Source organism: Trachurus trachurus, assembly GCF_905171665.1.
Source record: "Trachurus trachurus genome assembly, chromosome: 7".
Lineage (NCBI taxonomy): Eukaryota > Metazoa > Chordata > Actinopteri > Carangiformes > Carangidae > Trachurus > Trachurus trachurus.
Window position 1 is genome coordinate 7,718,289 of NC_139901.1, and position 14,604 is coordinate 7,732,892.

The 14,604-nt window shown below is 44.9% G+C and overlaps 2 protein-coding genes across 4 annotated transcripts; both read right to left on the reverse strand.

The window, feature by feature from the left end:
- Positions 1 to 758: 758 nt before the first annotated feature.
- kif3b (kinesin family member 3B) lies at positions 759 to 9,809 on the reverse strand. Of its 3 annotated transcripts, none has more exons than XM_083975749.1 (9): positions 9,713 to 9,809; positions 7,476 to 8,983; positions 7,191 to 7,292; positions 6,637 to 6,759; positions 6,202 to 6,320; positions 5,786 to 5,902; positions 5,299 to 5,404; positions 4,828 to 5,039; positions 759 to 3,508 (listed from the first exon to the last, which is right to left on the reverse strand). In XM_083975749.1, the coding sequence occupies exons 2-9, from the start codon at positions 8,877 to 8,879 to the stop codon at positions 3,403 to 3,405; spliced, it is 2,289 nt and encodes a 762-aa protein (XP_083831875.1). In that variant the 5' UTR covers positions 8,880 to 8,983; positions 9,713 to 9,809; the 3' UTR covers positions 759 to 3,402. The 3 variants fall into 3 exon arrangements, with proteins under 3 accessions (XP_083831875.1, XP_083831873.1, XP_083831874.1); XM_083975747.1 differs by having other exon boundaries at positions 9,684 to 9,809; XM_083975748.1 differs by having other exon boundaries at positions 9,595 to 9,800.
- Positions 9,810 to 10,137: 328 nt separating this feature from the next.
- Positions 10,138 to 14,333, reverse strand: pofut1 (protein O-fucosyltransferase 1). Its single transcript, XM_083974878.1, has 7 exons — positions 14,185 to 14,333; positions 13,603 to 13,724; positions 12,731 to 12,913; positions 12,312 to 12,424; positions 11,952 to 12,144; positions 11,379 to 11,621; positions 10,138 to 11,214 (listed from the first exon to the last, which is right to left on the reverse strand). Exons 1-7 carry the CDS (start codon positions 14,321 to 14,323, stop codon positions 11,020 to 11,022), a joined length of 1,188 nt encoding a protein of 395 aa, XP_083831004.1. The 5' UTR covers positions 14,324 to 14,333; the 3' UTR covers positions 10,138 to 11,019.
- Between the last annotated feature and the right edge of the window lie 271 nt (positions 14,334 to 14,604).

The following is a 14,604-nucleotide window of genomic DNA, read 5'->3' on the forward strand; positions in this document are numbered from 1 at the left end:
CAATGCAAAGCAGGTCTAGGTTCTATATTAATACTGTGGCCTCAGTCAATTACAAAACTGAGCCTTACAACAAGCCATTACCACTTCTGTAACTTTGTGATGTCACAACAAAGCAGTCACCACTCTTCGCCATGTCCCAAGCCTGGCTCACCTGAACCATCATCCATTCTTGAAGGGTTTCGTTTCTCTGTTAACCTGAAATTAACTATATTTTTATAGTACACTCAGATAACTCTCGACCAATCAGATGAAAGATTCAGTACACCAAGTTCCTAAAACCACGACTAATATCTTTCAGTCAACACTTCGGATGAAACACCAGCAGTAGAATAAGACATGGGACCTTTAAAGCTCTTCTTGCATCTTCCAGTCCAGTTAACTCTCTCACTGGGATATCATATGAAGCGTAATCAATGAGCACTCAAAACTAATAAGCCCTCTCCTCTGGGGGATGGGTATGGAGAGGATATCTTCCTCGGGACGTAGCTGCTTGAGCCTGAGCACGAATTGGCCATCACCCATTACCCAGAGGCCTCGGGGAACATCCTGAGCTCCTATAGCTTGAGACCAAGAGTCAAAGGCACTGACCCTGGGAGTTTTCTGCCTAAAACTAAGGGTTAAATGTGCCACATCATTCTTACATACCAGGAAAGAGACGGGACTTGCCAGCATCTTTGTTATCGTTCATATCATGAATTGTCTTTAATAATCAAAAGAAACTAAAAAGACTCAGCCAGCCACAGACAGAAGTGCACCAGCATAATCGTCATTTGGCTATCAAAACAATACCAGCACATAGAAGTTGGTCACAAAGTCTTAAGATAAGGAGTTTGGATCCAGTGATGTAGCTGTGGGATGCAGATGCAAAGCTATTCAATTAAATTAAGACATTCACATTTTGCTTACCAAAGTCCTATGACTGATGAATACTCACAAACGTGTTTACTTGAGCGTGCTAAGATCATGCGGCAGGTATACAGCATTGCAGTGTTAAGATACAACAATCAGGCCTTACTCTAAACGATTAATGTTCTGTGTTTATGTAGATAACTCAACAGCTAATGTGTAAAATACTCAACAGTGATGTGAACCAACAGGCGACTCATCTGTGACATCGACTGACCGACAGAGAGAGAGAGAAAAAAGCCTGTACCTTGCTGAATACAAAAAGGACACAAAGTACGTGTAGCACGCAAAAAAAATAAAATCTCAACGTTAAATTACAAAGCTCAAAAAATAAAACAAGAATCTATTTTAAAGAAAAAACTGAATAAAAAATTATATCTACATCTGTATAAAAAAAATGAAAGATTATAAGTTAGATTTTTTTCAATATGGAAACCCATGTTGTAATTATCTTTTTTTTTTTTTTTTTACACAAAAAGTGACTGAAGATTGCCTATCAACAAGTCTATATTCACCGTTACATATCTAACTACATCATATTACAGGCCCGGGCCAAACAGCAACAGAGCGCCTTTAGGTGTAAGCACTTATAACGACTGACGATGACGACATATCAAGTATCAAGTGAGGATTTAAATTTGCCCTTTGACCCGGGCCCGTGGAAAAGTCACAGTGGGCTGTAAAAACCCTACACAGTAGCAGCGAGTTGACAGCACCCCCACCCCACCCTCCCCTCACAGTTAGAGCGTGGGGAACAGAGAGCAGCAGAGAGGCCGGCTGAACCATGGAGGTTAAAAACTGCATATTATTCATCCGCAGGCGTTCACATGGAATGGTTTAGTTTGTTCAAGATCCGTCGGGGTCCGTAGTGTATCGACCGAGGTCTGTGAGGAGCTCCACACTCCCTGGGGTTAAAGTGTCCTGTTAAACCGATCAGTTGTTTTCCGCTCAGAACGAAAAGTAGATGAGGTAAAGAATAAGAAATAGACAGGGGTAAAAAAAACAAAAAACAAAAAAAACAGAATCTAACATGTTGCCTTTCCTTCCTGTGGCCTCACCATTCAATTCAATGAGTGCACCCTGCTTTGACAGGAACGGCAGGAGCATGCTAGAAATGATTCCCTGATGCTGGGATGAATGTGTAGTAGACGATGCTTTAGAAGCATCCCAGAGCAGTGTGACGTGAGCACACTTCCAAATGAGGGCGCAGAGATTAAGGGCACAGGTTAAGGCACCTTGGAACCCTGATGAATCTGAGGCACAGAATCAGAGGACAGTAACTTTGAAGTGACCCAGGGTGTGCAAAGTAATTGATCTCCTGCCAGGAGGACGTCTGGTGGCCGCCTGCTGTGCCGTTCGGCCTGGAGCGTTTCCATGGCAGGTGTTCCATAGCGCGTCAATGTGTTGAGCTCTCTCTCGTCGTTCCCCACCTCCGCCTCATGTGCCCCAGGAAGAACAGCATCTACTGATTACAGCAACGTGTAGGCCAGTCTGTCGTGTGCTTTACCATCTGGCCTGTACATTTACAATCATACACAGTTAAAGGAATACTTTGACATTTTGGGAAATACCCTTTTTTTTGTGTTTCCTTACTGTGTCAGCAGGTGATTGGCTTAGCTTAGCATAAAGGCTTCGTGGAGGAGCCTAACCGGCACAATGACGTCACCAGGAAACCAGTATCACCTCTAGCTTCATGTTTAGTGTAAAGATGAGTGGTACTGATGTCAGCTACCTCTCTGAAACTAAGTATATTTCCCAAAATGCACCTTTAAGACACAAACAACCATGCACAGGAGGTTACAGCTTCGCGCCAACGTTATCAAAAGTCCAACCGTGAAAGAAGACAGCGCAGTTTGACATTAACTGAAAAATTCAACATACGTTAATAGACAATAAGACACATAAACAGATATGTGTCCAGACATACAACACACTGACACACAGTCTGTTAGCGAGAAGTACAGCGGGTCTACCCAACCATACCCCCACTACACCCACAGTTATATAGTAAGAGAGAGGACGACAACACCCAACAGACAACACACATCTGGAAGATATGAAGAATTAGTGCATTGAAGATGCTGTGGTCCATTAAGGTGGGGGCTCTGAGCCCACCTTTCTTGTTTTACCCCCTGTACATTAAGAACATTGTGATGTGAATATAAGACATTGACTGGCATTCTGCCAAATACAGGGTCAGAGAATAGCAGAGCAGAGTGACGTGAGGCTTCATGCGTGGCTGCTGCGCCTGGTGTCAGGATGAGGGGGCCTTAAATCTCCGAATGAAAAGCTCGTGACAACAGTTATTAGTGGTGTGGTTACAGTTAAAACCTACAAAGCAGCATTAGTATAAAAGTTTCTCTATCATTTCTGTAGTTTGGACAAAAAAAACAAAACAACTTTGACAAAAGCAAACCCATTCTCTCAAAGTTGGGTCCCAAAGTGGAAAAGGTGCACAAGAGAGGTTGGTGGTGGTGGGACTGGAGGCTGGGGCTGTCACTTCGGCACCAGGCCGCGGGATTGTGGATAAAGAGGAGATCCTGGACTGGAGGGGCTGAACGGAGACGTTGGAGTGCTCGATTTCTTTCCTGTTCTTGGTCGACTGAGGGACAGATAGAAATGACAGAGGGTTAAACACACATTTCACAGGTCATAAATGTACACTTTCTGAGCTCAATTAAAGGGATAGTTCAACATTATGGCAAATTCGCCTATTGGCATAATTCCTATAGTAGGTTCATTACCTTCAATTATCAGTGCATGTTGTTTTTAGATCCGCGGGGCAGAGACACGAGCTGCTCAGCTAACACAATGGAGGTGAACGGTACAGGTCCCCTGTCCCTCATCAAACTCATCAAATACACAATCCAACAACTTCAAAATGCTCTCGTGGACAAAGTGTGACCTGCACATTCACCACGCTATGAGATAATCATGTATAATCATGTAACATTACGACACATGAAACAAATACTCGGAACTACTTGCGCTTTTGAAATCAGTCCACCAGCAGGCATGTCTGGAATGTAGTCCCGGCTCCATTTGCCTCGAAAACAACTCTGTCTTGTAATGTTACATTATTATTTCATAGCGTGGTGAATGTGCAGGTCACAACTTGTCCACCAGAGCGTTTTGGAGTGTGCTGTATCACTCCGCCTATCAGCTGTTTGGATCAGCAGCGCGTGGAAGAGGTGGAGTGATAAGCGGCTTTTTTCCGACCAGTTGATGAACTGAAAATAATGTGTAGAGGAACTAAGCAGGATTTTTCCCGTGGCTATGCTACGTTTTTAATTTTTTTTTTTATTAATTAAAAAGCTCCAGAGTAATTGTGATAGTTAACTACATGACTTGTGATTTGTTACGAGTGAGAACCAAGGCTCTCTGCCTTCCACCGGGCGTCTCATGGCTGAAAGCCAACCTTGCAACATCAGTGTAGTAGTGTAGTGTTTGTCTCTGTGCACTGCGACACAAATGCGCTGCGTAACACGCAATCTTTTGTTTATGACAGTTACGTCATCCACTGCTCCATGTATTGATTTTTCGCCGGCTTCGTTGTAAACAAATGCACATGGCCAGGTGGAGGGTTAGCAACACAGAGGAAAAGCCACCAGACTTACATACAGTAGTTCCTCTCTAAACAGGTGTATTATTTTCTGATGGTACTTCTTGAGTCAAGTAACACTGAGTAACGGCGCATCTTATTGTCAGTAACGGTAACAGCGTTGTAACGGGGGAAACACTTTTTTAATTACCCATCACTGCCGATAATTAAAGGTAATGAACCTACTCCATGACTATAGGGATTATGTGTAGTATATGTGTGTCAAACTATTGAACTATCCCTTTAACATTATGTGGTTTGTTTGCCTAAATGCAGGATTAGCCATTTCAAAATGATCTACAGGTGACAGGGGGCTTTACCCAGACTTTGGTTTCTTGAGACTGCCACTGGCGCTGGTTGGTGGGGTCGGACCAAAACTGCTGTGAAAGCCTGAGGCGTCCACCTGGATCTCGTCCTCATCCCGAAGAGCGTCCTCCAGAGCTGCCGCCACCTTTGGGGCGATAACTGGCTCTTGATACTCTTTAGTGGTCCGTGCTGGCATGTCCATGTCGAGTATCAGGATGTTTTCAGCCTGGAGGGGCCGGACAGAGGGACACTCATGTGAGACAAACAAATCAATCGAGGCACATCTTCACAATCTTACACAGGATTAAATCAACTACATAAATCTCCTAAACTGCAGCTTTTGGTTTCGTAATTGTCAGTTCCTTTAAGCTCGAAGCTTTGTGAAACAGGAAGTCTGGTGTTTGGTGCTCAGAGCACTAACTCCCTGGTGTTCACATGTAAATACAAGATACAACACAAAAAGGTGAAGAGAAAGTGCGGCTTACTTTGTATCTCATGTCGTGCTTCATGATCATGGCCCTGCGAGCGTGTTGGGACAGAGGCCTCCTGTAGCCGACCGCAGACAGAGGCCTGGTCATCATCTGGTGCTCGCTGCAGCAGACACAGAGTGAGACAGTGGATAGAGCATCATGTGTCCGCACAGACACTGAGATTATTGTTCTAAAAACCTGGCACTCAAGTTAAAAGCTTTCTTCTGGCCTCAAAATGTAATGTAGCTGCAACAAAACTGTTGAAATTTTGAACTATGGGTTCATATGTCCATACACAAACAGCTGTCCCTATGTTACCCATTTTCCTTAAAACCAAAAACCAACAGTCCCTATCTAGCATTTATATGCTTATTATTATCTACTGTGATTATATTATTGTGAGCTATATACACACACTTCAGGTTTCACACTGAACTATGTTTATTGTGAAGCACTTTGCTAAGAAGGAAGTATGCTATGCTCTGAATATTGCGGCACTTACTCCTCTATGCGCGTGATGGGTTTCATTTTCCAGTACTCGTCCTCCTCATCCAAGAAAGCTCTGTTGACTATTTTGTTCTTCTCCTCTAAGGGAATGAAGTTCTCAATGATCAGATGCCTGAAAGACAAACAGACAGTTAGACAGAAGGGAAAATATAGCAACAACCAAATTATATAATACATACAATAAATGAGGTCTGGCTACTTGAAAATGGTTTTCTCCCTCCGATCAAATAATTAAGCATCATTATGTCAGTTTGGAGATGTTACAGTATTGTGTTTGTTCCCTCCTCAACAAGGACAGATGTGTTTACAGGTATGTAGTTAACAAAAATTTCACACAGTATCACAACAACATTTATTTATTTACCCACCACCCCACCCCACCCCACCCCTTCTTTCCCCTAAACTCCATACTTGAGTTTGAGGTCTCTGGTGAGCTCATTCTGGGTCTGTTCCAGCTCCTGGCGCTCCTTGATGTGGGCCTCCTGGAGGTCTTGGATTTCTGCCTTTACTGCCTGCAGCTTGGCAAAGAGCTGGAGGACAGAGGGGGAGAGAGGAAACCAGGGTTACTGGGATGAAAAGCCTTCCAAGTTGGGCTTTCACACCTTGACTGTCATGATGAATAAAAGGAATAAACACATCCACCAACGGAGCCAGTGGCATATTCTTACCTGGTCTAAAATAGTATCTGACCTACTTACTTAAAAAGGCTTTCTATTACCAGGTACATAAATTCTTACGAGAAGAGAACATCGGACTTCCAAAATTAAACAGCCGCAGCCGACCTGAATAGATATGTCAACTGTGGATAGCTGCAAGCAGCAGACCAGTTAGGTTTGGGGCTGCTACCTTTTTCAGCTTCTTGGTTTTGATGTCGACCTCCTGCTGCAGGGAGGTGTAGGTCTCCTTCAGCTCCAGGGTCTCCTCGTCACGACACTCCATCTGCTGCTGCATCTCTCGCTCACGCCGTTTCTGGGGACAGTCACACAGACAGACGTGACCACGCGCAAACCACAGTGCTGTGTGTGTGTGTGAGATCAGGCTGCACAGAGGTCACTGATGGAAAGGGGTGACTGTCATGTAGTGTAATCTCACAGACAATCAAATTAGGGATAGTAAACATGGAGACTAATGGGTTTCTCTCCATAATATTGTAATGTCTTGACTCTGTACAGTGTGTAGTGTTTGTTATCACTCCACTGATAAAATGTAACTTAATTGACCTAAACAGCAAAATAGACAAAACCACAATCACTTTCAATCAAAATGCCACTAAAGTCAAACACATCTGAAGACTCTGAAACTTCAACTGGTTGAACCTGATGAAATGACATTTTTGTTGACGTCTGACCCTCAATTTGTGTAACTGAGAGACGTGTCAGTTTTTCTGAGGTTTGGTTTACCTGCTCGGCTATTTCCTGCCTCCTCAGCTCCAGCATTCTCTGTTGCTCGTTGGTGTGGTCCACTATGTTTTTCCCCCCGACCAAAAGCTTACTCTCCATTTCCTGGGAGAAGAAGAGGGAAAAACAGGATGAAAACACATGTCAAATCACATGAGTCGGACAATCCTCTGAGTTGTGTGCACATTTTAGGGATGACGAATCATTTAGTTGAATCTAACAGTCAGAGTCGTGGAGTTCGGACGGTCGCAGATACCATATGCGTGTTACCAAAACAGGGTTGCCTACCTTAACTTTAGCTGAAAGCATCTCTCCGGCCTCCTGCTCTCTCCTCAAGTCCACCATTTTCTTCTCCTTCTCTTTAAGCAGCCGCACTTTGTCGTCGGCCACCAGACTGTGATCCTCCATGATTGCTCTCCTCTCTCTCTCCAGCTTCTCCTGCTGCTCCCGCCAGTAATCCCCTTTGTCTTCTCCATCTTCCTCGTCGTCCTCCGTTTCTCCGTCTTCCAGGTCCTCGCCGTCGCTCCCTTCTCCAGCTCTCTTCCTCTGCCTCCTCTTTTTTTTCTTCCCGGAGCGCTTCTGCAGCTGTTCCTTCAGCCTCGCTATCTCCTCCTGAAACTCCCTGAGCAGGGCGTCCTTCGGGTCCTCGTTGATGCGCGGTTTGTTCTTGATGTTCTTTGCCCTGTTAGAGTAGCGCAGCGTCGTCAAGGTCTCCTCCACGTTGTAGGACGCTGGGCCGATGTTGGCGACCATGACGGTGCGGGCGTTGCCCCCCAGAGAGTCCTGCAGCAGACGGGTGAGCTTTGAATCTCTGTATGGGATGTGGCTGCTCCGACCATCCACCAGAGCTGATATGACATTCCCCAAAGCAGAAAGCGACAGATTGATTTTTGTGGCTTCTTTGAGCCTCTCCCCCTGAGCACCAGTCTTGGCCTGCCTTTCGCTGCCCGCTAAATCCACGAGGTTCAGTTTGCCGACTCTGATATGGTTCTCCTCATCCACACCCATCTCGCTGCACTCCACAGTGATGACGAATATGGCGTGAGATCGGGAGCTGTGCTCGTTCATGTTAGTGGAACCCACCGAACGGTTCTGGTTGCCAAAGTTCATGACCTGCTCGATCTCCCGCACGCTCTTGGTGACAAACGACGAAAGGTCTTTGACGTACACGCCGGTGTCGCGCCTTTCCCTGAGCTCAAGACGACGTGATTGGTCCTTGGACAGCAAGTCTCTGATCTCCTCTTGGTAAATTTCAAGATACGACGCCCTCACCAGGTACTGCTGATTCTGGGAGCGTGAAATGTGTGTGAAAATGTGTTCGAACGAGTTGGGTATGACCCCTCTCCTCTCCGGATCGTTTCTCACTCCCTCCATTGTGTACGTCTTCCCTGTGCCCGTCTGCCCATAGGCAAATATGGTCCCGTTGAAACCGAGAAGGACCGAATCCACCAGCGGCCTGAAGGTTTCATCGTACAGATCTATCTGTTTGGAGTTCCAGTCGTACACCGAATCAAAAGTGAAGACTTTGGGGAGCTCGCTGGCCGAAGCTTCCCTGGGGTTCCTGACCATAATTTGGCCCAGTTTCACGTCGACAGAGACCATCCTTTCAAACTTGGCAGCCCGTTCTTTTTCGTTCATGGGGCGACAACGCACCACCACCTTGACCGACTCAGAGCTCTTGCTCTTGGACATGGTGAGGAGCAGCTGCCGGCCCACACTGCTTGGCACTATTTATCCTCTGCCTTCCAAGTGCAGTGTCAGGGAGAGTCCACCAGCAGAGAAGCCCACATCAGAACCTGCTGGAGAAGTAATTCAGTGATCAATACCATCCTGCAAATGGAGACCTGGACAATACATTTAACACTTGTACAGCTCAATAACACACAGCTATAGACTTATGCAATGACAAATGTATCCTGATGGGAACACCTGTGCTGCAGTTCAGCGTTTCCTAAAAGACATCTCCAATTACAAACCTCAAAATGCATTAGACCTGATGAGGTTAAATTTAGTCGGGTCGAAATAATTTATCTCCACGTACTTGTCAGCGGCGAGCAGCATCATTTGCAACCCTGCTCTGATGGTTAGGTAACAACACCGGTGCCTCTACCCCAATTTAGCTAACTAAATTTAGCCCGTTCACCGGCACATTATAAGACCGGTCGATACATCAGGATTATCAGGTAGTAAAGTGACAGCCGTGGGGAGCACTCTGTCAGTCAAAACAGGTCGGTAAACCCCCTCACATCTGACCGTACCTGCTCAAAAGTGATGATTCGGCAAAGTAGCGGATCGAGCTAATCAACGCTGGGCGATACAAAACGCACCCCGAGAGGAGGAGCGCGACACCGGCCTAGCGATAGCCAAACACACTGGTAACCTTAGCTACAAGTCCGGTTAGCATTACCTGGCTAAAGCTGGCACAGAGCTGACATGTACGTGAATTCCACGGGTCGCCACGCAAAACAAACAAAACAAAAAGCACATTGGACTCACGGAACGAAGGCAACACAAACACAGCTCACCGCCCACACACGCAGAAAATGTAGTTCAACATTTACAAGTGGCGAACGCTAGCTAATCCATAACTCCCAGTCAGCCATTAGCAACTGCTCATCCCCGCAACGAACCCGTGTTGAAGGTTGCCAGGTTGTCTCACTACATCCCCCAAATGAGCAAATGTGAACACACGATAAGGCGTACAGATATTATGTTTAAGAAACAAAGCAGTAAGTACGATAAGGTTATAAATATACGACATGAACTTAATTTAACTGTGTTTTCAAGCCTTCACCCATGCGTCTAGAAGAATCGATTTTCAAGTATTCTGACATATCTGGCAACCAAGCTTTTCCAACATAGCTTAGTATATCAGCTGATTCAACTGTACTCACAGCTAAGCTTCCAGTAAAAGAGGGGGGAACAGACTGAGACTGTGGGTTCTTTGAAAACTACTGTGCATACTTTATTGGTGAAAATTACTGTAGAAAATGTGACCTCGACATCGTCTCCTTCACATGAATACCTTGCGACACATCCCCAGTTCCATTTAATCAATTCAACCAGTGCAAATAAACCTCAAAACATTTGTTCCCATTCAACAACCATGTTCAAGCAGCATTCAGACATTTCATCAGTTTTTTGGTCCTGGTAAAGTGAGAGGTGGAAAGACTTGTCTCCCTTTTCCCTCCCTATAATTAGTATGTACAGGAGGATCAGTTACTGTGCTCTCCTTGGAATGGAGGGCAGAGCGGAAAGGAAAGAGTGAGCTGCAAAGAGATGGAGGGGACGGGAAGGTGGTAAAAAAGAGAAGAGGAAGAGGGCAAAAGAGAGAGGGATGACTGCTGACGCTGCAATCAGTCTTTCCCAGGGTTCACTGAGGTCATCAGAGGTCCTGTTAGCATGTCGGGAATGGGATTGCAAAACATGATTGCAGCAAAAGAATACAGCTGTAGCTAAAGGAAACGTTGGGGAAACCGTGTGTTTCCCTGATGGAGAGGAAAGCTGGCTTTACTGTAGTGAACAACAGCAGGTAGAAGCCAAATCTTGAGAAGGAACATACAAATACTGAATTCTCGAGCAGGGAACAGACACAAAATAGTTTTTTGGTAGCAGCAGCATGTCAAAACATTTCACAAACTTTAATACGAACCGCAGGCTACATCCTGTTTTTAAAACCCCCGGGTCTCTGCCTTCATGTCTTACTTTGCTTTACCTATTAAGAACCACCCCCAAAAATGTAAATATTCTCTGCTTTTCTCATGGGTTCTAGCCCCCTTACAGCAGTCATCCAGCATTAGCATCCAGAAGGCAACCACATGACACTTGGTACTCAGAGTTCCTCTCTCTGATTTGATTTTCCAGGCTTGTCCATGCCAAAGAAGGAGGACGGAAGGCCACGCACGTCCCGCTCCCTCTTTACGAAGGCGGAAAAGGAGGAGACGCAGTTGCCGATGAAGTGGTCAGCCTGGCCTAAAATGTATAGGTCGACCTGGGCCGAGTCTGGCTGGAGATTTACCACTTTCACCTGTACAGGCGAGAATAAAAAAAGCACAAATTAAGAGCCAGATGGGCAAAACGAATACACCAAACGAGAATATGCAAAAGATGATGTAAAAAGTAAAAGAAACACGAGTCCAATTTGCAATGGAGTTGCTTATGACACATTCAAGAGAGGCTTTATACACCCACCTTGCCTTTGAAGAGCTTTTCAATGTCCCTGCTGTGGGATTCAGAGTCGGTGGCAATGAAGATAGAGCGGGCGGAGGTCTTCTTCACCCACAGCTTCAGAGCCCTGCGAATCTCTGCCAGGTCAGGAAGGCACATGGTCATGGTGAGAGGTAGGGCTGTCTGGCGGTTGTAGCCGACACACTGAGGAGAGGCCATGAAGTGAGGCCCTGTATCGCCGTCCTTCAGCATCTTGCATGCATTTTGCTGTCAAAGGTAGATGAAGAGAAACGTTTAGATGTGACTAAGTTCTGACGTGGTAAGAACCAATTTTAAAGAATAAAAATCAGGTTATCAATGTCAATAAATCCCATTCAAAGACTAAAAATAAACAACAAATCTATTACTATCCTAGTGACAAGTATTGCAGATATATCCAAATCCTGGCACTTGCTATGACAAAGAGATTATAACTTTCTAAAAGTTGCTCAACACAAAAATAAGTCACCATAGCTGTGAACAGGTGTGGTATGTGAGTGAGACAATTCAAAATACATGCCTTAAACCCAAGCTCATATGTCGGGAAACTCAGCTTACCCAGTCGATACCTATCCTCAGGTGAATGCCAACATATGGCCTGGTCAGCAAGTTGGTAATGTGCTCCTCTCCATCTTTCACCATGCTGTCTGACCACACTACATATCGCTGCAGACCCACATGCTCTTCTACCACTGGGAACTGGGCAGGAGCTCCAGGCAGCGCCAGGACAGGATGCTCCGAGGGGGGGAACCTGTTCCAGCACAGGAAGCAGGGAGAGAATCTGCCTTTACACAACTTTAATTCAAACTTCATAGAAAATGGAAACTGGCAAGACATGTTTGAGGCTTTTCCATATTGAGATGTGGTATTTTAAATGTTTTATGTCAGCTTTAATAATAGTCCTAAACATGTACTCACTTTTTCATCCACTGAGGTTGGTGGTAGGCACTAAAAGAAATCCCACCGAACAATACTGACTTGTCAAATTCCACCCCGACGTACTCCCAGAATGGACCAAATGGGTTCCCGTCCTGAAAATGAATTGGACCCAATGGTCCATGTCAGTGCAATGAAAGAGTATCACTAGCTTCATAAGTGGTGGTGTATCGGCCTCCAGAGGGCAGCATTTCCCCCTCATGGACGCCATCAAATGATGGTGACTGCAACTGAAAAGAAGTGAAATTACTCTCACTCTCTCCTTCTTTACTTTCACCTTCACTTACTGTTTCAAATCTCTCCAGTGAGAAAATCACAAACAATATGAAACAGTATCATCAGATGATAACTTACTAGCTGGCAGCAGTCATCAACGACTAATCTCCTCCCTGGACTCTTACCTTCATAGGGCAGCTTTTCTTGTCTGCACTACGCTGTGCAGCACTCTCAAAGCAGTAGGCATTCCTCTGCCCTAAAGGCCAGTATTTGGGGGCCAGCTTCTCCATGAAGTCCTCCAAACTGACAACTCGGTGGTAGGCGGATAAGGCCTCTAACTGGAAGAACTCACTATAGGGAACATGGACCTGAGAAGAATGGATAGGAATGGGATTATCCTCAGGACAGCACTGTCCACTTGGAGTTTAAAGTAAATGGGCATGATATTGTAAATGTTGTTATTGTAACAGTCTACCTCTTAATAAAAAGTTTTAAAAAACCCCAAAACAAACTACTAGTATCAGCTACACTCGCACATTGCCAGTTGCTTCACTCAGTTTAGGTTCACCAGGGTCTTGGTACTGTCAGAGACGTTCTATATTGTACTGTGCATGCAGGCTCACTATAGTGTTATTATTGCTGATAACTTCAATTATTCCAGTAGTTAAAACGGAAGTTAGAGGAAGTTATTTCTGACATCTGGACTGTTTGTATGAATAACAATGTCCAGAGACTTCTCTGACCACCTATGTTTATATATTTCATAATAACATTAATTCATCTGTAGCACAATCTCTCAAATACTATCTGGTGCACTATAGATACACAGCACCAATGAATCATGCAATGTAGTACAGACTGCACCATTTCTTGTCTACATCCACACTTTCTATTTCATATTTGAATATTAAGTTTATTGATTATTTATTGACCCGTCCACTTTGTTTTTGTTATTTCCCCATGAGATTAATCAAAGTTTGCACCTATCCATCTATGTCCTCTCACATTACAAACAGAGTTGTGTGACAATGGCTCATACCTCACCAGCTGTACTTACATTGGTGTAGGGGGGTGTGTGGTGGCGGTACACTATCCAGGGAGGGACTGCCAGTGTTCGGTTCAACATCTTTGCAAAGGCCAGAGATCCCAGGAAGTGGTCTGCCTGGTTCCCAAAGCGACCTGAACGACAGGATAGACCACCTGAGTTTAAAGGTCTCACTTCCCGCTGTTACAGTCTTAATGACAAGAGGAAACTTCAAGAACTGAAAGGAAACGTGGGTTATCACGGTTTGTTATGCAATGCATTATAGATAGTTAGTTGAATAGCTGTCCTAGTATATTAACAACCGTTGTTTTTCCACCTGTTAAAGTTTGTACTAAGATTAGCCAAGTTAGCTGCTAGCTAGCTACTGTAGCGTCTCCACTAGCTTTGTTGTTAAATGTTCCCGCCGTTGATTTCATTTTAACCTTAACAGTATTTCGAGCTGGAAACTGACTCCCGACAGAGTTTAACACAGGTATGGGTTCATATTTAGGGCACTTGCTAAGTGTACATTTTGAACTTATGAATGAGTGAAGTTTTGGGGTCGCTAACTCTGCTGCTACAGATCTACGTCAGGAGCCACAGGAGGAGAGTTACCCATGCACGGGCAGTACAGCACGTAGCCTTTCTCATCCCACTTCAGTTCCTCGGCGAAAGTCCGATAGCTTTGGAATAGCAGTGATGAAAGTATAGTAGTCAGTGTGAGAGCATGAACTGCTTGTTGCTTAACCGCCATTGTGCTTCATTTCATATCCCGGCATGCACCGGCTTCTCGTCAGCTGCTACCCAATGACAAAATCATCATACACGACGTCACCGCACGGCCGCCATCTTGCGTCGGTCCGTCGCTGCCTCAGAGCACCTATGCATGTTCTAATCATTCAGTTTTTGACCGATTTGCAAACGGTATGGTTTATTATGAACGTCAGAAATTAAGTTATGATGCCGCATACTTAAAAAAAATAATTTTAATTAGGTAGCCTCTTTTTCTATGAACGAAACACTAAAGTAGCTTAA